Source organism: Corythoichthys intestinalis, chromosome 9 (genome assembly GCF_030265065.1).
Source record: "Corythoichthys intestinalis isolate RoL2023-P3 chromosome 9, ASM3026506v1, whole genome shotgun sequence".
NCBI classification, from domain to species: Eukaryota; Metazoa; Chordata; class Actinopteri; order Syngnathiformes; family Syngnathidae; genus Corythoichthys; species Corythoichthys intestinalis.
Window position 1 is genome coordinate 28,529,079 of NC_080403.1, and position 21,070 is coordinate 28,550,148.

Genomic DNA, 21,070 nt, shown 5'->3' on the forward strand with positions numbered 1-21,070 from the left:
CAGAGAGCATGTTTTACTATGCCACAGACATATACACACACATATCTTACAATCACACTTAAAAACAATGTTCGAATAGTGTACACTACACGTTTGCTTAGTGAAAGATTAATGATTTGTATATATATTTCAAATGTGGGCTGTGTTTACCTGTGAATGTGACATACATACTTACATCAGTAATTAAAACAGCAGGGTACATCCCATTAAACTAGCAAATTACGTCCAGACTGCTTCTGATAAATATACAGTACTGCACCTATAAACTATGTAAAAAGACATTCACTTTACCATCGCGAAGCAGTCCTTGACAATAAACATTCGCTATACTGTATGTCCATATACGGGATGACTTTAATTTTGCGCCTGGAAAGCCCTAGATAAATACTTCATCTGTGACCCACATAATAGCGATATTTCAGGCGGAGCTCTGACTCTTGTCACAAGCCGTTTCTCCACCGAGCACTCCATGGTACGACTGGAGCTACAGAGCCTCGTTGCTTGCCATCTTCGTCCGCTACAAGCAGCAGCTTCCTCTCTCATTTCCATCGATCGCCATCGAGAGAAAAGAGGAGCGGGAAGGGCAGCAGCACACGCCAAACGATAGACGACTAAACGCCAGTGTAAGTAGGCTCTGACGCGCATATGATACTTGCCAATGCAGTGTTTGCTTTCGGGTTATTATGTCCTACAATAAATTGTTACGACGCTACATCAATTGATTCAGAAACAAACACAATGCAGAAAGTTAATATGTGAACTTAATTGACTGTGGAGCCTAACAGCCGCTTGGTTAACATACGTTGATGTTAATAGACATGAAGAATGTTTCTGTTTAGTTTATATTGCTGTAACTGACCATGTGAAGCTTTAATTTAGAGTAATAGCAAAGCTACTTATTATAAAACACATTGTTGAACAACGCAGATAGGATGATGTGGGTGCCAGATTCATAATCGCTGTAGAATTCAGCTATAGTTTTACTCACCATCTGATTTACATCAAGTTTGTTCGATGCATATTTCCGCTTGATTTAATATTCATGAAGTCCAAAATCCTTGTGTATTGATTTGATTAGTTCATCCATGAGGGAAAAAGTTGGAACCCATAGCATGTCCAACTGTCACTGTCAAGTGTCTCATCACTTAGAATGTAAATTGTATTCCTATGTCAATCTCTATACCATGTGGATGATTGATGATGATGGATACTGTTCCCAATTCCCAAGACAGTCGTGACAGCCACTGTACAGAAAAAGGAAAAAAAAAAAAAAAAAAAAAAAAAAAAAAAAAAAAAAAAGGTTATATCAGAAACCTCGCTCAGTCAAGAGTCATCATGCTAATATGTAGGCAGTTCTTCAAAGCACAGATTCAGTACCAGTTCAAACCATCAATACTGCTTGTTCTTTTCTATTTTCTATTTTTATCACCCCCCCACCCCCCCCACCCCCACACACACACCTTCTTTCCTCTTCCCTTTTTTAACCTCAGTGAAATTTTCCAGAACTAAGAACAGAACACCTCACCAATTTTGGTCAAACATTTGAAGGTGTTATTGGTACATCTTTTGACCTCAGTGTACAGTGGTACCTCTACATACGAATTTAATTTGTTCCAGGACGTGGTTTGTAAGTCGAAATAGTCGCCCATCGATTGGGATTTTCCCATAAGAATATTATAGTTCGATTTATTAGTTCCACAGCCCAAACACCTACAACTAATCCTTCATAAATACTGCAGATGCAATTACTAATAGAAATTACGCATACACAAAACAAATAAATTATGACTACAAATCAGAATAACAAAAATAAAATGGAAATTTAAAGAAGCATTTTTATTGTCACCTTAAAGTGCCTGTGACAGCATAATAAAATCTTAAATAGCATTATTATGTGAATTAAGATAATATTTTGAGACGATTCGAGTGTATACAACAATTTGGCAAAGCGCAGTTGACGAGAAATTATAGGCCAATATCCACCCTATGCCTAAACGGTAGATTAAAAAGACTATATCTTTTTAATCTGCCGTTTAGCCCCGCCTATCATTATAGCGCTCAAGCATCCCCAGCTGGGGGAATAGCGTCAGCAGGGTCACGATTTCATCTGATTTAGAATTCAGCCCATGGAGGGGGAATTATTCAGAACGAGGAAAATGCGACGAAGAGTGCAGCAAAATGTCATTGTTTCAATCTCTCCAATATTTTTAACAGAATATTATTTTTATCTAAGTAATTTTCCCCAATTGCTAAATAAATGGTATGGTCATGACAAATAACAGTCTTGCGCTAAGTGGAATATGAAATATTCAAAATGCATTTATTCAGTACGGCATGGCAAAATTACTCCATAATGGTCAAAACGGTCGACTTCATGCACCTTCCAAATGATATTTTATGCCACCGGAGTTAGTCCGGCTTTTGTCATTTCCCTGCCCAGGCTTCGGAGAGCGTAAGCAAACCAGGAGGCGTGACATCTAGCCGACATGCTAACCCGAACCGATAGGCGTTTTAAAGTCTTATTCTCGCCTTTCGAAGCAAAAAAAAAAAAAATCACACAAAACTACACCGGTCATGTCACACGGCGGCGGGGTTGTCTATGGTCTTCACCGATCGTCAAACCCCCCGGTGTTGAGCAAGTTACAGCTCGTTGTTCCCCTGCTGCGGGCAGGACAGCTCGTTTGCTGGGGAATCAGGTGGAGAATGACCGCAAACCGGCCGACATCGGAGTAGCGTGTTGCTGCCCGAGCCCAACCTGAGGATAGTGGTCTATTGCCGGGTACACGAGGAAGGCAGAGGGGGCTGCAAGTCTTGCCTGGACGTAATGGAGAACCGCACGAGCATAAGCTGGGGGGGGTGCGACAAGCCGCCAGTCGTCGGCCGAGTGGCATTCTCGGTGGACAAGGAGCATTGTCGGCCACAAAATGCAAGCCACCTCCATATTAAAACATGTGCCATGACCCCAGTAATTCACATAAAACAAAACACGATGTTTACTCACTTCCTCGTCAGTCCAATGGTCCCACAGTTGTCCGACTTGTTTTGGTCAATCTTGGGGTGAACGGGAACTTTTTGAAACCCAAAAAGTCTTACACGCCTCTCCCTGGTGCAGCAACAAAACCCTGCAGCACATTTGGCTGGCGTGATGCAAAAAATAAACGAATTAATCCGCAAAATCAGCTGAATCCGCAGTCCATGCTGTATTGTATTTATGCTCTCTTGTGAGATGCTGACCCGGGTGACGTCACATTTGCATTCCTCCTCAATCCAGGAAGTCACTCATTTTCGTGATGCAGGATTAAAAATTGGAAGATATAAATCGATCGCTTCTACACACATCCAAGCGGTCGAGTTTATTCAGGAGCATAAAATATCACGTGAAATATGAAATAAACATGCTTTTTACTGTCAGTGGCACTTTAATTTATAGGCAAACAGTGCTGGGAGGACACGGTGCATGTGGATACGGTTAGCCGTGTTCTAATTTAACAAATGCATTAAATAAGACATGTAAAGTAAGAAAAAAAATTAAAAAATTAAGTAATAACAAAAACATTTTTATTGTCACCTTAACTTATTGGCGAATGGAGGTAGGAGGCATCGGGTGTGTAGGTAGGTGGGGGGCTGGGGTTGTTGTCTAGCCAGTTCACTCACAACGCCTCATATTTTTCCATAATTTCCTCCTTAATTTTAATGGTACATTTTCTTTTTCCTTTTTCTCACAACCTGCACTAACCTTCTTGGGATCCATGTTGATATCTCTCACAAGAAAATCCGCTGTGCGTCCGTCTTGCAGGAAAAACAATGAACTCGCGACGCTGTCATAAATCATCGTATTTTGAGCATGTCTTCATATGTTAAAACAAATGAGGAGTCAAATTTTACAGTAGGTCGGATGTCGAAAGGATCGTATGCCGAGGTACCGCTGTATTTCATTATAATGTTTAAAGTTTGTTCTACTTCCAAATTGTTATTTTTAATTGTCTCACATTTCAGTTCTGTGTAGCACTATGTTGCAGCTGTCTTACATTTCAGTTCTTTATGTGTAGCACTATGTTGGAGCTGTGATTGTTCTTAATGGGTTATATAAATAACATCGACTTTAGTTGTGTTGGAAAGCATTAATTGAATGATTATATGCTTCATTCTTCAAATTTAGTGTATTCTTGTATCTGGTGGTCTCAGTTTACACATGGGGTAAAGGTATTGAACTAAACATAACATTTGAGATGGATTTTGAACCCCCCAAAAAATCTTTTCAGCATTGAGTCAAAAATTACCAAAAAAAAAAAAAAAAAAAAAGGCTAATAACAATTGCCATTTATTTCTGTGAAACTGATAAATAACTTTAAATGGACAAATAACATATTATGAAGCAAGGAAGGAAAGAAATTATTTTTGTATGAGTGTATAACAACACCCACCTTACTCATTAAAATAGGTCTAAATCCACTTTTGGATTCATCTTACTAATTCCCTTCAGTAGACACACAGACACAGAAACAGCTGTGCTGGAGCTTTATCCCATTTCGATTTGCTGTAAATATGTAAATGGCAGAAAAAAACGTTGCCAACTACAGGGGAGGGAAGCAGATAATTCTCATGCACTTCTCATTGTTGTAGAAAAGGAATTATGCTGCATTGTGACTTTTCATTGAAAACGCTACCTGTTGAGGCAAGTTACAGTTTAACATGTTTGAGCAAAGTGTGACTGCTGACTGACCCTTTTCACACTCTAAAGGCAACTGCATGCCATTTATCACTCTAACGTACTGACCTAAAGGTCAGCATTCTGAAGATAGGCTACCCTGTGTCATTTGTCCATTCGTCCGTCAGTCCATCCATCCATTTTCAATACTGCTTGTCGTGGCTAAAATATGAACATGAAATAATTACAATATAAATTATAAAAGTGAAATGGTACTTGTAAAAGTGAAATGGTACTTGTATTAGTCCCGAACCATTACGATATGGGGAAGAGGTTCGTGGTACGCAGTCAGACTGTGAATACGTTCGAGTAAAATTAATAAATAAATACTTTCAGGGTTAGTCCTCCTTTACTCTAGGGGGCGATAGAACAACCGTCATTACGGGAAAAAGAAGACAAACCATAACAATCAATGATCCAAGGGCGTAGGCTTAGTCTCAATATTGGCAGGGACGATATAACAGCATAACCTGCATGTACATTTTTTGCTGGGGCTGGGACATTAATAAGACCAAACAGATTGGGTGAACAGGGGTCAGGGCTACATTTCTCACCAATAAGAAACCTAATTAATTGAAAGGCTAAATGATTCATGCAAAATAAATCTGTATCGACTTATACTAACTTTCACACTGCAAATTTATAACGTCTTTATCTGATAATTTTTCTTAAATTTAGTCGAATATTTTTTTCCCATCTATTTTGAGTGTTAAAGGCTACTTAACAGATTAACGTGTCAAGAAAAAAATGCTTTCAAATAATGTTTTGACTTTTGAACAATATCTATTCTTGAATTAAGAACATTTCTGACAAACAAGTTTTTTTAAATATGAATTATACTGTACAAAATGTTTATTTTTTTATTTTTATTTTTTTTGCTTAAAATAAGTAAGTTTATTTTCAGATAGCTATTTTTAAGAAATCTGAGTAAAATTTACTTGATGCACAAGATGATAATTTCACTTATTTTTAGTAGATTTAAACTGAAAAGAAGGGAATTAAATTTTTTTTCTTCCAGTTTTAAGGAGGTGGGTTTTTGCTTGCCTGGCATGGCCAGACTGTTCTCCCTGTATTTTTCAAACTCTGAGAGAATAGTCTGGGACCCAGCCCATTAACGGCCTCTCGAGCAAGTACAAAATCAATCGTCAAATCAGATTCGTTTATTTGCGTGACGTGTTCTTAACAAGCAGCGTCACTCTTCCGCGTCGGAAGTCATCTCCACAACAACACAGATGGCGAACAGAATAGCCGAAAATATGTTCCAATCCACGGTAAAATCAGTTTTAAATTGCCAAAAACACATCGACACAAGTCATTGACAACAGTCTGTCTTGCACTAGCCATGTTGAATAAACTCCGCTCTCCTCGTATGTTTACTTCCACATGCAAGTCCCACGTCGCGTTTTTAACGTGACATCCACCCGTCGCTGATTGGTCCACTCCGCTGTCTGTTTGCTGTGGCTTGCTCCGCCCTGGAAATTTTATCCGCTTAAGGTTGGCCAGACTCAATAGCTGGAACAGCGGTTAGTCTGGAGTACCAGGCTAGGTTTTTGCAGTACATATGTATTGGTTCAGGTGATAAACCTGTGTTTTCAAAACTACTAAAGAAACATTTTGAAAACTTCCAGAATAAGTCTCTGGATTTTATAAGCAAATTTAAACACAAATTATATTAGCATACACAAGAAATACAAACTAGTTCATCATCTCTTAACTATCCAGGAATGCAAAAAATAAACGGTTCTGCGCATGCGAGTACTGTTAATTAAGGGGCAGTTTACATAGCAACTCTGCGACACAAAGACGCAATGACTGAGTTGCGGACTCGCCTCGCGTGCATATGGTGTCAGCGAAGACGGAAGGCAAAGACGAAAAATTCTGAATCCTCCCTCCAAAGTGGAAGAATTCGATTGCGGGGGGTAGAGGGGGGCTTCCTCGGCATGCATATCAAAGGCTTGTGCGGCGCGAGACCGCGTCGTTAACGTCAGCACTCGTACACGTCACATTGGGCATGCGCAGCGGTGCTACTAAAGATTAAAAACAGCAAAAATGGCGGAATGTCGGCTTTAATTTACTGTTTTAATAATATTTTTAAATTAAATATGTTGAACGTTTCAATTTTTGTGCCTTTTTGAACAAAAGAAAACTGACATTGCGTCGAGTGGGCGAGCATATTATTTTTTCCAGGCTGAGGGAGCTTGATGGGGTCAAAGTGCATCATTCTCTGTCGCCCAGTAAATCTGCACTGCCCCCTAGGGCCTGGCATGAATACTACATCGTTTTCATGCGGAATCGCGACATTGTTCAAATGGAGACGCAAATGCCAATGCAAATTTGACATTTTTTGTATTCTCGGAGAGTCACCATGTAAACGGCCCCTGAATATGGCCGCGAATGCAGCGGTTACAAAGTAAACACTCCAAACTTTCGATAAAGAAAGGCATATTTACTTATGTTTGATTCAAGCACTCAAGGATTTTTATTGTCTCATCAGTTCACGTTTACATGTTATTGGTGAGAAATTAGAACTCAGGTCCCGTTTTGAAAGCCAATATAAATGCAAAGTGAGTATGAGGGGCCATTTACATGGTGGCTCTCCGAGAAGACGAAAAATTTCATGTTTGCATTTATATGGGCCCGTCTCCATTCGAACAATGTTGCAATTCCGCATGAAAACGATGTAGTATTAATGCCAGGCCCTAGGGGGCAGTGCAGATTTACAAGGCGACAGCTAATGATGCACTTTGACCCCACCAAAGTTCCTCAGCCTGGAAAAAAATATGCCCGCCCACTTGAAGCGATGGCATTTTTCTTTTGTTCAAAAATGCACAAAAATGGAAACATTTAACATATTTTATTTAAAAATATTATTAAAACAGTAAATTAAAGCCGACATTCCGCCATATTTGCTGTTTTTAATGTTTAGTAGCACCGCTGCGCACGCCCAATGTGACGTGTACGAATGCTGACGTTATCGGCGCGGTGTCGCGCCACGGGAGCCTTTGATATGCATGCGGAGATAGCCCCCCTCAAAGCCCCGCAATCCAATTCTTCAACTTTGGAGGCAGGATTCCGAATTTTTCGTCTTCGCCGACACCATATGCACGCGAGGCAACTCAGCAACACAGACATTGCATCTTCGTGTCGCAGAGTCGCCATGTAAACTTTCCCTAAAAGAGCAAAATTGTAAGGTGCATAAAATTATACAAGCAGGACAGGCAACAGCAATGATGAACAGAAGTATGAACATAAATAAATCATGGACGGACATGTAGAAAAGTTCTCCTCAGACACATCCTGCCATGTGGCTGCCCAAAACTTAATTGCACGTCGCTCTCTCACTGTTAACGTCTTCGCCGTGTCTTTAAGCATTTATATATGCAATATTCATGTTGCACGGGTATGTTTATGATGTAATTTGTTTATTTAGCGCCTTTGGATAACATTGAGAGTCCAACTGAATGTAAAAGAGCTGTGCTTATCCACCACCACAAAAGCCTCAGGAGCAAAATATCATCAGGATGAAAATTTTGACAGAACACCGGCTGTGTGCGCGTGTGTGTGTGTAGGGAGAGGAGGGGTCATGTCATCAGCCAATCAAACTTGCGTTTGAGGGGAAAAAATGGACTAGCACATTCAGCGAGGGAAAATTGGGTCGATGTAAGTCTGAACATATTGAAAGTACTGTAATTCACTTAATAATGGTAGGGTTAATTCTATCCTTTCGAACATGGGAAGACAAGCTAAACTGCCTATATATTTGAAGTCATTATATAATGCAAATAAGGTTGCGTAAAAGTTGGTGCGGACAATTTTAGCATCCTGAAAAGTTGGTAGTGTTATGTCCCTACCGCCCCTACGCAAACCTACGCCCTTGCATTGATCACTTCTAGGAAAGTTATGGCGAATGAACAGAATGGGAACTATCAAATGCAGTACTACTAACACATTTTGAAGTGTATTTATTTTATATTTTCAAATCAGGAAATCTTTATTTTGCTCTATATCTAGGCTCAAGTAATTGAGACACTGAGTTAGTATTTGTTATTGCAGTAATTCAAGAGATGTTTTTTCAGTTTTGGATCAATTTGCACATTTTATTCCATTTTAGCCATTGTAAAAATATGCCACTGTGCCACATGTTCACTGGTAAGGGATTACAATCAACTGTGTGTAATCCAACTTTGACAAAGTTAGTATCATATCTTGATTTAAAAAAAAAAATAATAATAAATTAAAAAAAAAAAAAAAAAAAAAAAAGGTTGCCAGCTGGTAAGGGCTACCTGACTTTAACTGTTAGCTCAGTCGATACCTACAAAAAAGTGTGTGTTGCCTATTTTTGCACATAAACTGTGAATAAAACAATTTTAGAACAATAAAAACACAAGTTTGAGATTTCTTCTATTTATTTTGCACTTTAATAAAAGCTGCTTATTAGATTTTGCCAATAGAATAAAATTTCAAATGCTCTGATAAAAAAGCTTTTCTGTTTTCCCTGTTGTACCGAACCCGTATCGAACCTTGACCACCGTACCGAGTTATGTTCCAAACCGTTACTTGTGTGTACTCCTAACTAATTATTACTATAATTTAAAATGAATAGATAATAGGATATTTGCTGACATATATTTACTAGAGATTCCTTCACTTTAATATTTACTGTTTGCCCTTCTATATTTCTTCCCTATGTTTTTCCTTTTCTCGTTGTATTTGCTGGCCCATTTTAAAGTACTGAATTCAGTTCAGAGGTGGGAGCTCGGATTTATCCTATCCTAACATTATAAACCCACCACTTACTGTCACTAATACTATAAAGATCCTCCACTGGGGCCTTCTCAGTCTCTGACTTTGTTCCTTCCTATTTAACACTCCACGTTCTAAATCTCTACAACTCAACATCTTCCATCTTCCTGCTCACTCCTTTGTAGGCTGCTGAGGCCATGGCGGTGCCTTCAGCCCAAGAGTTTCACTGGCAAAGTCTAGCACGACTACCGAGTGGTCGTGTCTACCACTCTTTATCAGAGGTGGGAGGGCAGATGTACATGATGGGAGGCTGTGATGCTGCAGGGAGGCCATGCCCCACTGTGGAACTATACTCCCCAGAGGTACAAAACAAAACCGGCCGAGTTTGCTAACAGTATTTAAAAAATAATTAAGCTTTTTGATGGTACGATACAGTATATTCAAAGTCTAAAACCTTTACAATGTATTACTCACTGTATAAAACTTCTTCAAAGAGTACCTGTTATTGTTTCAAGGGCGACCGATGGATAGGACTGCCCTCTATGCCCACCCCACGTGCTGGAGCTGCTGTAGCAGCCCTAGGAAAGCAGATCCTAGTAGTGGGAGGAGTAGGTGAAGACCAGAGACCATTAAAGGTGGTGGAAATGTATAATACAGAGGAAGGGAGATGGAGGAAGAGGAGTGCATTGCGGGAGGCCCTCATGGGTGTGTCCATCACTGTAAAAGGTATGGAATTAAAATAAACTTTTGAAAAGACTATTCATTTCCCTTCAAAATGATGCCTCATTTGAAATGAATATGTATGTACATTTAGCACAACTTAATATCGTCTTACAGCAATGTAAAATGTGCAAAATCTTTTAAAGATGGTTGTTGCACCTGACTCAGGTTTTTTTTTGTTTAGGATACAATTTGGGTTGAAAATGCTCAGAATGTGCCTTTTCAAGCTATTTGAGATGGTAGTTTTTATTTGTGTCTGCAAACATCCAGATTGTGAATATTATGTGGTTGACAAACTCAAATTAGATTATTTAATATTCAAATTTAAAATACAAAAGCACCAAAGATTTAGTGGTAGAAAATTTGTAGGCAAAATGTGTTGGCGCAAGTGAAAGTGGCATGCACTTTCCACCTTTAGATTTTCTCACCTCTTGTTTCCTTTGGGCAGCTAAAAACTGGACTACAAGTTTGTCTTTCTAGCATTGCACACTCTTATTTGGCTTGCATTTCCCCTCTCTTGACTGCACAAGGCGTGTTGCATTCAAGGGCCACTTCCTGAATAAAAATTCTAAACGATCCCATTAATTACCATTCGGAAACGCAAATGAAAGCGACAGAACACCAAAATATAATGCAAATAATGAAAATGAAATAAAATGGGGTGTCTATCTACTGTATTGCTTGCACTATAAGGCGTACCTGACTATAAGCAGCCACCCACCAAATTTGACACAAAAATGGCATTTTTTCATAGATAAGTCACACTGGACTATAAACCGTAGCTGTCCTCACTGTATTATGGGATATTTACACCAAAAGATATTATCCGGTAACACTTTATTTGACAGCAGCATCATACTGTACAGCTGCCATAAGACCAAATGAACCACCATGAAGCTTTGAACCAATTGGCTGCAACGCTTCATTGCTTCAAGAAGCTTCATTTGACCATCACTGCTCCCATGGGGGAGACAGTCAACCTGTGCTGCCACCTGCTGTCAACACTGTTGTTGTCCAACATGCCTCCTAGCATACATTGCAGCTTTATAGATGTAAATAACGATAAAACTCATGTCTCATATATCTTCAGTTCAATTCAATTCAATTCAATTTTATTTGTATAGCCCTCAATCACAACAGAAGTCTCAAAGGGCTTTACAGAGGCAATATGATACACAATTAGAAATGAAGCGACAAAGATGAATGGATACAGTTCAAGTCCTGGGTATCCCCTATCCTTAAGACCCTCCATGCCGGCAAGGAAAAACTCCAAAAACTCCAGAGTCAATTGGGAGAAAAATGAGAAACCTTGGGGAGTACCACAGTCAGGAGAGATCCACTCCCAGGACGGATAGACAGGAACCCCAGAACTGCTAATGGGAATTAGCAAGCAAAGTTATAGTCCGTAAAAATACAGTGGAGTAAAGGAGCAAGAAGAGGTCCCTCTAGTCAGATGAGACGGGGGTAGCAGCTAGGACGTCTATCCAGCCAGGGGTCCGGACAGTCAGGAGGCTGCAGCTGAAAAATAGCCCCTCCCCAGAGGGGAGGGGGGAAAGGGGACACCGGGTGACTAGTGATGAAGAGACTAGACAACTAGATATTAACATTGGAAAATAGAAATAAAGTAAAACAAGTGGTAGGTAGAGTAAGAAAAGGAGATAGAACTCAGCGGCTGTACTGCCCCCAGCATTATAGCTTCTAGTGCAGCTTAGACTAAACTGTGAGTCTACTCCGACTTCAACTAGCCTAACCATAAGCTTTGTCGAAAAGGAACGTTTTTAATCTAATCTTAAATGTGCAGACTGCCTCGGCTTCTTTAATACTAGCTGGAAGCTGATTCCATAAAACAGGGGCTTGGTGGCTAAATGCTCTAGCTCCGACAGTACTTTTATAAACCCTGGGAACTCCCAGTAGACCTGCATTCTGAGATCGGAGTGTTCTGTTTGGGCGGTATGGAACCAGAGCATCGGTGAGTTACTGTTCCATTTGTTTCATTAATTGCTAGCGCTGATATTTGGTAACACTTTATATGACAGTGGGGCCATAAGACTCATTAGACAATCATAATTATGACATGACACTGTCATTAGCATTCATGAATGCTTATAACAGATGTCATTTAGTGTTATCCGGCAAATTATCTCACTTTTGAATGGCTGTAAAAGATCCGAGTTAGTGAGAAAGTATGCCGGATGGGACTTAGTGACATTTGTCATTAGCATTCAGTAATGCCCATGATAGTGCCGTGTCATAATTATGACTGTCTTGTGACAAATAGGGTTACATATCAGGCCAAATAAATCAACAAATAAGCCGCACTGGACAATATGTAGCAAGATTCAAAAAGAAGGAAATAGGTAGCGACTTATAGTCCGAAAATTACGGCAATATTATTATAAGCATTTTCAACATGCTTTATTACTCTATATTGGGCCAGGTTACCCAGTTGCCCAATAGTACTTACATAATAAGGCGCCACATGACATTTCACTGTAACTGATTTGAAATCTGCTCAGTTTTGACTTACAAAAGGAATTGCAATCAAATCATAAACCATATTGATTCCAAACATGAACGACAAATATATAAACATAGATGACAGACATACAATTTTTTTACCGCTCTTATGCATGAAACAACGGGACAAATTTGAGCTTAGCTTGTCCTCATAAGATGCAGTTATAATATAGTTTCATTGTTGAGAATCAGACAGTCAGTCCATGCAGATTTAGATTCTACCTTAGATTCAAAAGTTAAGTCTTGAATCTTAGGTAGTTCCAAATATTATTATGATGATCATTAGAATCTATCAACACAGAGGTAATATTTTTAGTGTGTGGACTAACGTTTTTCTTACTGTATCTTCAATCTATTGCTTGGCGCTTAATCTTCAGACTAAACTTTACCTAATTCAAAGACAAATGATCTGACAAAAGTATCAATAGAGCTAAATGAAAACAAACAGTAATTTAAAGTAGACAGTCACTCAGTCGATGAAATGATTACTTTTGATAAAGAATTGTTTACAAGAGATCAGGTAATGAATCTCTTGATAATGAGGTTTGTCTTTTTAAAATGAATACAAGTTGGTTTTAAAACTTTTCGGTCATATAGATCAATGTGGACATCAGTGCCTGGTATGTCACAGTCTTACCTATAGGCCTACCGCAAAAATCTTCTGGGTTTGAATCTGTTCAAGCTCTGGATTGTTTATGTTAGGTGTTTTAATTCTTTTGTTCAGTAATACAGTTTCCTCTTGCTGTGACAACTTTGCACTGCAAAGTTGAATTCATGGAACCCAAAAAATGTCTCTGGCTATGGAGGTCGAAGACAATAAAAAGTCAATCGTTAAGCTGCTGATGCAGAAAAAAAAACTAAATAACGGATATTACATAATATAAATAAAGGAGCTCAAACTGTGAGTGTGTGGTGGTAAAAAAAATACCGTTGTGTTTTTTGGCCAGGCATTATTGTATAAAAAAAATAAGTTTAGGTCGTGACGTTTTGAATTGCAACGTTTTAAAAAGGCAAACATACCTCTATGTCACTTTGTCTTATGCAGGGAACTAAGTCTTTAAAAGCACAGTTTTTACAGCACAAAATGTGTTTGGACTTAAGAATAGGTTTTGTTCACTGCGTGTCAGTTTATATAATAATGTTTTCTAGTCATTTTGGTGTCTTATCCAGAGGAGAACATTTGATTGCTTTCACGAGTGTTATGAGAAGCATCAGCCGATCATTACATCAAAGAACAAACTATCAATTATCAAAAGCAGAGGGCCTGAGGGTTTCATAATCCACTTTGATTTTCCCTTAGGTGGTCACGCAGTGAGATGTTAAGCAATTAGGTACACATACACAAGGGAGCAATTAGTAATTAAGCTCCCAGACTTAAACGGTCTCATTAATGGTCTGAACTTTGGCACAAGTTTTGCAGTTTTGAACTTGTAATGTTATGAAAAATCTGTGAAAATTTGACACAACACAAAGAAAAGTATTGATAACAAGTCTGCAAAATTTAAATAAATGAAAAATATTGCCAACTGTAGAAGAAAAATCAACAAAATCACCCTTCCGCTGAAGCAGACCTTCAATAAACGCCCCGTCTACCCTGCTCCTTCTTAGCAATGCTTAGCTCACTGGCTGAAGGAGACAGTTTGTTTGACAACCCAGGCACGAATGCCTCCGCAGAAGCTGCTTCTGTTGAAATTCAGCGGGCTATTGGGATCATACCAGCAGTGCTTATCCAGCTGCCACCCACCTATGCTTCCTCAGTGGCGCTTGTCCAGTGGCCACCATCGTGAGCCCAGGCTTCTCCGGCAGCATGTGATGACCCTCCCACACGCACACTATATTGTGGCTCACAACGACTCTGATGTGGACGCTCAAATTGCCATATGTTTTTACATACAAACAAATAACACAGAAAAACCTCTAATGAAGATGTATTTTATGGGGGTGGGGTCGTAGGTTGTAGGCATAGCTTGATGGCTGCTGTAGTGGTAGAAATGGGCCAAATTATTATGAATGGGGAAGTTACAATTGTCACTGTACGAATGACAGTGCTCTTATGTAGTAGAAGAGTGTCTAATGTATGTTACAGCCAATTTGTTTTTACTAACATACAAATAACCTTTGCTGTTTGCATTTGTGTGTTTGTAGATGGACGTGCTCTTGCAGTAGGTGGAATGGGTGCTGACTTGCTCCCCCGTAATATCCTTCAACAGTATGACTTTCGTAAGGATGTGTGGGCTTTACTTCCTCCCATGCCCACCCCACGCTATGATGCCAATACACATTTATTGGACAACAAACTTTATGTAGCAGGTACTTTCTAGTACTAATAACATTAATCTACAAGAAAAATGCTTCAAGGATAAAAGTAGTGACACTTTGCTAAATTTGGTTTACTAAAAAATGAGGTCTAAAGTGTCATTTGGCTATAGTTTTTGAGATATAATATCTGGCCAAAATGTTCAAACCCAAACAATTTGGGGGAAAAAGGGGTTTAATTAAAATGGAAATAGTTATTTCCGGGTAAAAATATCTACAGTGTATCACAAAAGTGAGTACGCCCCTTGCTGCAGATGTTTAAGTAAGATATTTAAGAAAGCCGGCCCGTCTCATCAGACCATCGGACATGGTTCCAGTAATCCTTGTCCTTTGTTGACATGTCTTCAGCAAACTGTTTGCGGGCTTTTTTGCTTACCGTCTTCAGAAGAGGCTTCCTCCTGGGGTGACAGCCATGCACATCAATTTGATATAAAGTGCGTCATATGGTCTGAGCACTAACAGGCTGGCCCCCCACCTCTTCAATCTCTGCAGCAATGCTGACAGCACTCCTGTAACGAGTCACATGACATTGTGGAGGGAAAATGACAAGCAGTACTCAATTTGGACACCTAGGGATGGACATAGTTTCTATGCAGTGTACTCACTTTTGTTGTCAGGGGTTTAAATATTAATGGCTATATTTTGTTGGGAAAATAAACTATTATATAAGCTGCACACAGACTACTTTTCATTGTCAAAGTGTCATTTTGTCAGTGTTGTCCCATGAAAAAATTTACTTAAATATCTGCAGAAATGCGAGAGGTGTACTCACTTTTGTGATACACTGTACCTCAAAAAAATTCTCTACCACTTCAGAATATATTAGTGTAGGCAAGAGCTTTGACAAGAATAACAAAAAAATAAATAAATAGCATTATTTTGTGAATCAGAATCATATTTTGAGACGATTCGACTATATAAAACAATTTGGCAAAGCGCAGATGAGGAGAAATTAGTCTTTTAATTTGCCATTTAAACCCACCTGTCATCATAGCGCTCTAGCACCCCCAGCTGGATGATGACGTCGGCAGGATCACAATTTCATCTGATTTAGAATTCAGCCCATTGAGGGGGAAGATTCAGGACGAGGAAGATACGACACAGAGCAGCAAAATTTCATCATTGTTTCAGTCTCTTTCCTTCAATATTTTTACAGGATATTCTTTTTATCTAAGTATTTTTCCCCAATTGCTAATTAAATTGTATGGTCATGACAAATAACAGTCTTGTGCTAAATGGAATATGAAATACTAAAAATGCTCTTATTCAGTACGACAGGGCAAAATTACTGCATAATGGTCAAAACTGCCGATTTCTTCCTCTCCCGAATGGTATAACATGCTACCGGAGATAGTCCGGCTTTTGTCATTTCCCTGCCCCGGCAGGAGGCGTGACAACTAGATGACATGCTAACCCGAATCGGGCAGCTTTTCCAAGTCATATTCTAGTCTTTCGGGTTAATGTCACACTCGGTGGGGGGTTGGATTGTCTTCACGGATCGACCAGCCCCTGGTGGTGAGCAACTTCGGCTCATAGTTCCCCTGCTGCGGGCAGGAGTGCTCGTTGCCGGGAATGCAGCTGGGAAATCACTGCCGGACAAACCGACCGACGTCGGAGCGGGGGTCTCCTGGTGGCCAAACCGAGGAAAGCGCATTTTCACCTCACAATGGTCCCACAGTTGTCGGACTTTTTCTGGCCATTATCCGTGGTGAACGGGAGCTTTTTGAAACCCCAAAAGGCTCACACGCCTCTCTCTGGTGCAGCAACACAAGCCTGCAGCACATTGGGCTGGCGTGATGCGAAAAATAAACAAAATAATCTGCAAAATCAGATGAATCGTTCTGCATACTGTAGTATTGTCTGTATACTGACGATGATTATCCCGCTGATGTCAGATCCGCATTCTTCGTCAATCCAGGAAGTCACTCATTTTCATGGCACGGGATTCAAAAAATTTTATAAATATATCGATCGCTACCACACACATCGAAGCGGTCCATTATATTCAGGAGCATAAAATACCTCGTGAAATATGAAATAAACATGCTTTTTGCTGTCATAGGCACTTTTAAGTCCTGGTGTTTTTGGAAGTGGACAAAAAAATTGAGGTAGACCGATTATCGGCCGGGCCGATTATCGGCGGCGGTATTTGGAAATTTGACATCCTATCGGCCTTTTTTAAATCCGAAAGGCCGATATGAAAAAAACAATTTAAAACGGTTATTTCGGCTCAGATGCAGCCGTGCCTCTCTCTCCTGCCTGCTGTCTCCTGCACTAGCATTCACCCCGTCCTCTAATTGGTTAAATGGTAACAGTAGATGGAGGCCCTCAAAGCACTTCACACTATATGCTCATCTACCTCCTGGTGGCATAGCACCAGGAGCAATGTGGGGTTTCCAATCTTACTCAAAGATACTTAGACAAGGTCATCTGGGCTTTTTTTTTCTGTGGAAAAATTTCAGAGACATATTTATTTAACATTTTATTCAACTTTATCAGAGATGCTTCTGAGTCTAGGAGATTCAGGCACTTCTGGGCTATTATTTTCTATTTGCGTGTTTCAATAAAAATGCTTTAGACATTTCAATGAAGTTCAGTGTTTGCATTATTCAATTTACGCCATTTTTTACACAAGAATCGGTTATGGGCCCCTCTAACTAGTAATAATCGGCATCGGTCCTGAAAAACTCATATCGGTCGATCTCTAGACACTACTGTAGACACGTTTCATAAGTGGTGGCACACACTGATATCCATTTCATGTCAAATGTAGCCACTTGTGAAACCGATATGACACCAATTAATCTTTTTAACCCAACATTAACATTGAATATCTTAAATACTTTAGCCAACCAGCAGTAAAATCTTTTATTTTCCAATCCATGTCACCAGCATGTCATCAGCAAGTACGATTTCGTCATTTTTATCTCTGAAGCGTTCCAAGATTTTGAAGACCAGTGTAACAAGGGTTCTACTACAGACAGAGTGTACACCATCAATATGTGCGTGTGTCTATGTGTCAGGTTTTCTAAATCAATTAAATCATTACATTTGTGTATTAATTTTCCCAATTATTATACTTCAATGAAAGAACAAGGTCATTAATGATATATTGTCTTTTCACAAATTGCTTAGGTGGCCGCCAGTGCAAGCGGCCTGTGAAAGCCTTTGAGATGTATGACACTGAGACTCGCTCGTGGACAACACTTCCAATGCTGTCATGTAAACGCTCCTATGCGGGTGTGTTATGGGACGGTGCAGGGAGGCTGTGTTTGCTGGGAGGTCTGCGCCAGGGAGGAGGACATCAGAGCTCCAAGTTTACCAAGAATGTCAATATTTTTGACTGTAATCAAGGTATGTGTGAACTACAATAAACCGTGCATATTCCTTTTAAAATAATTAGGTCATTTAAACCAAATTTATAGGACAGTCAAGAGCATAAAGGCCCTCTCTGACAACCTCTAAGGGAAAGAAAAAAACTTCATTAATCTGTTTTAAACAATTACTTTTAAAAGCACTATATCTCATATGACGTGAAAGTGAATCCTAGTGTGACCGCTCCAACCTTGTGCGTGTTTGTGGGTGTGGGGGGACTAGGGGCAGGTGTGTGTGTGTGCAGTCAGATGACCTCCCAGTGTACAGTACAGACATAGAGCTCTCCATGAATCTGGTGTCCACTTTAAACTTCCATCTGAAAAAAAAAAAAAAAAAAAAACAATGCGGATAGGCAAAGCAGTTGAATATTGTTTAGCACTGAAAGGTTCGGATCAACTGGGTTTTACTTACAGCAGGGTTTCCCCTACATAAAAAAGATTTTGGCATGCAGCCACACCAAAATAAAAGCCGCCACGCCTTGCAAATGAGATGTTTAAAAAAAAAAAAAAAAATTTAGGCTGTTTCAAACTAGCAGCAGCTTAATGTGAAGGGTTCAGCGGCAACCTATTCGTTGTGAATTATAATGTCCGTAACTAGTAAGGCCCCCGTAAGATACGATCGGTCTGGGAAGCTGTGACGTAGGGGGAAGCAAGTAGGAAGAATGGGAGAACGGGCGAGAAAGCGAGAGATGGCGGTTGCTGTTATTTTGTTATCGTTTTTCTTTATTATTGTTGCCACAATAAAGTGGGTAAGCCAATACCAACTCCTCTCCTTCTTCCCCCCCATCTGGGGCATTACAGTATTTTGGATCAGACTTTTCGGCGAAAGTGAGCGGTGGACAGCCGTCATAGACGGAAACGCAAGTTACAATGAATTTGCGCCGAGAGGCGGGGCCCAAAATAGAGCCTTGCTCTATTTTCAGAGCCCCGCAGCGCAAGCGTCAACAACGCATCTAATAGCAGAGGGGCAGGCATACTCATATCTGTGCTATCAGGCTGTTTCGGCAGACAGATATATGCAATCATGGGTGATGAAACCTTGATAAATGCACTTTTTTTTAATTTTTTTTTTTTAAGTTTTGCAAGCTCTGGGACACTCGAAAAATGACTCATACAGTCATACCTCTCCTTGCTAAGCTAAATGGTACCTCGATGTGCGTTTATGTGGAAATGTAGTTCACGAACAACAACAAACTGAAACTAGTAAAACTCTTAACTCGGGTATTAGAATTTCTCCCTACTCTTTGAAATGAGTCTCTCTTTGAAACAGAAGGACTATTATTGTTGTGATAATGTAGTAGGTATTAATTTCAATTTAATTTATTCACACGCACACATTCATATTCACAAAGTATACATCATATCATAATGCTGAGCTAGAATCATGTCTGAGGTCTCCTTAAGAAGCAACTCAAACCTTGAGCCAGAAGCCTGTGTACATTTGGACAATCATGAGAAAAATTATAAGGAGCAGAGAGGGTGAATTGTCGCATACTATAGTATCCTCATGCAATAATATACTGACAAACAATAACACTAAATACAGACACACATACACAAAAAAAGAAAAACTTCCCTAGAGAGGCGAGTTTATAACCTAGGCATGTTGGAATTTTTATATTTACTGATCAGAATGCTTTTTGGCATCGTTTTAAAGCTGGAGATGCATTTCACCACTTTTAGCTTGTCGTCGAGCTCATTCCAAGTTAGAGCCAAATAAAAGGAAAAAGGACTACGAGATGTAAGTCGTACTAGTGATACGAGAAAACAAAGTCATATTATTACGTAGGGTGATGTAATCAGCTACGCATTTTGCATAAATGTACCGTAGCTGAGAGCTACAGCATTAGCCTGGCTAATTGAATATTTCAAGTAGATTTTTATTATGGTTCTTCTTGGGGGAAAAAATGTGGGGAAAAAATTCTCATTTGTCATGCTATGACACAATTTCGCCGTGGCACGACATGATGAGGCTGTCCAACTCCGATGCAGCCCACCACCACAGCTTCGAAAAATCCTAGGGGAAACCCTGTACTGTATATCCAAACCCAATGTGGACTTAACTGACAGGAAACAATGAAAAACACAGCACTGTAATATTACATTAATATTTATATTGCATAAGCTATTGTCATATTTACTGGGATTCCATATTATACTTTGAAATTGGCCAAGGGCACCTGAGCCCTAGTTGGTGGTAAAAGGACATTACAAGCTCAATTTTGCCTAGCAAATAAATAAACTTGAAGAAGGTATAACTGCTGTCTACTCTGGCACCTGTTCAATTTGTTTTGAGTGACATTACCAATTGCAATAAATGTTGGTTCGACGGCAGCTGCCAACAACCTTGAATGATATTGAGCTTTATATTGAGCAGATCTCTGAAAATAAGGTTGTAATTTTGAACAGAGTCTGATTGATGTATGTCAAATACGTGTGGAGTCCAATATCAATGCCTTGTGCCCAACATTATTGTCAATGCAAGTGACTTTTTTCTTTTCTACCATTAACAATACATTAAGGCAGATAAGACGAACAGGGATTTATTATGTAATGATGTAATTTTTTTTTTTACTTTTTTTTTTTTTTTTTTTTTTTTAAGATGGGGGGTTAGCAAATGCCTGTGCTACAAACACACACAACTACAAGTTCTACTATCAATATTTCCTCTTGCACACATTGGGAATGCACT

At 39.5% G+C, this 21,070-nt stretch overlaps 1 protein-coding gene across 2 annotated transcripts in view; it reads left to right on the forward strand.

Annotated features, from left to right (window-relative positions):
* Positions 1–320: 320 nt before the first annotated feature.
* klhdc8a (kelch domain containing 8A) overlaps positions 321–21,070 on the forward strand; it is a 29,006-nt gene continuing 8,256 nt past the window's right edge. The window contains exons 1-5 of one of the 2 annotated variants that reach the window (XM_057845889.1): positions 321–623; positions 9,637–9,813; positions 9,967–10,177; positions 14,834–14,998; positions 18,140–18,358. In XM_057845889.1, coding sequence (XP_057701872.1) covers positions 9,649–9,813; positions 9,967–10,177; positions 14,834–14,998; positions 18,140–18,358 — 760 coding nt within the window. In that variant the 5' untranslated portion in view covers positions 321–623; positions 9,637–9,648. The remainder of the gene's footprint in view (positions 624–9,636; positions 9,814–9,966; positions 10,178–14,833; positions 14,999–18,139; positions 18,359–21,070) is intronic. The other variant, XM_057845890.1, reaches the window with a different exon arrangement.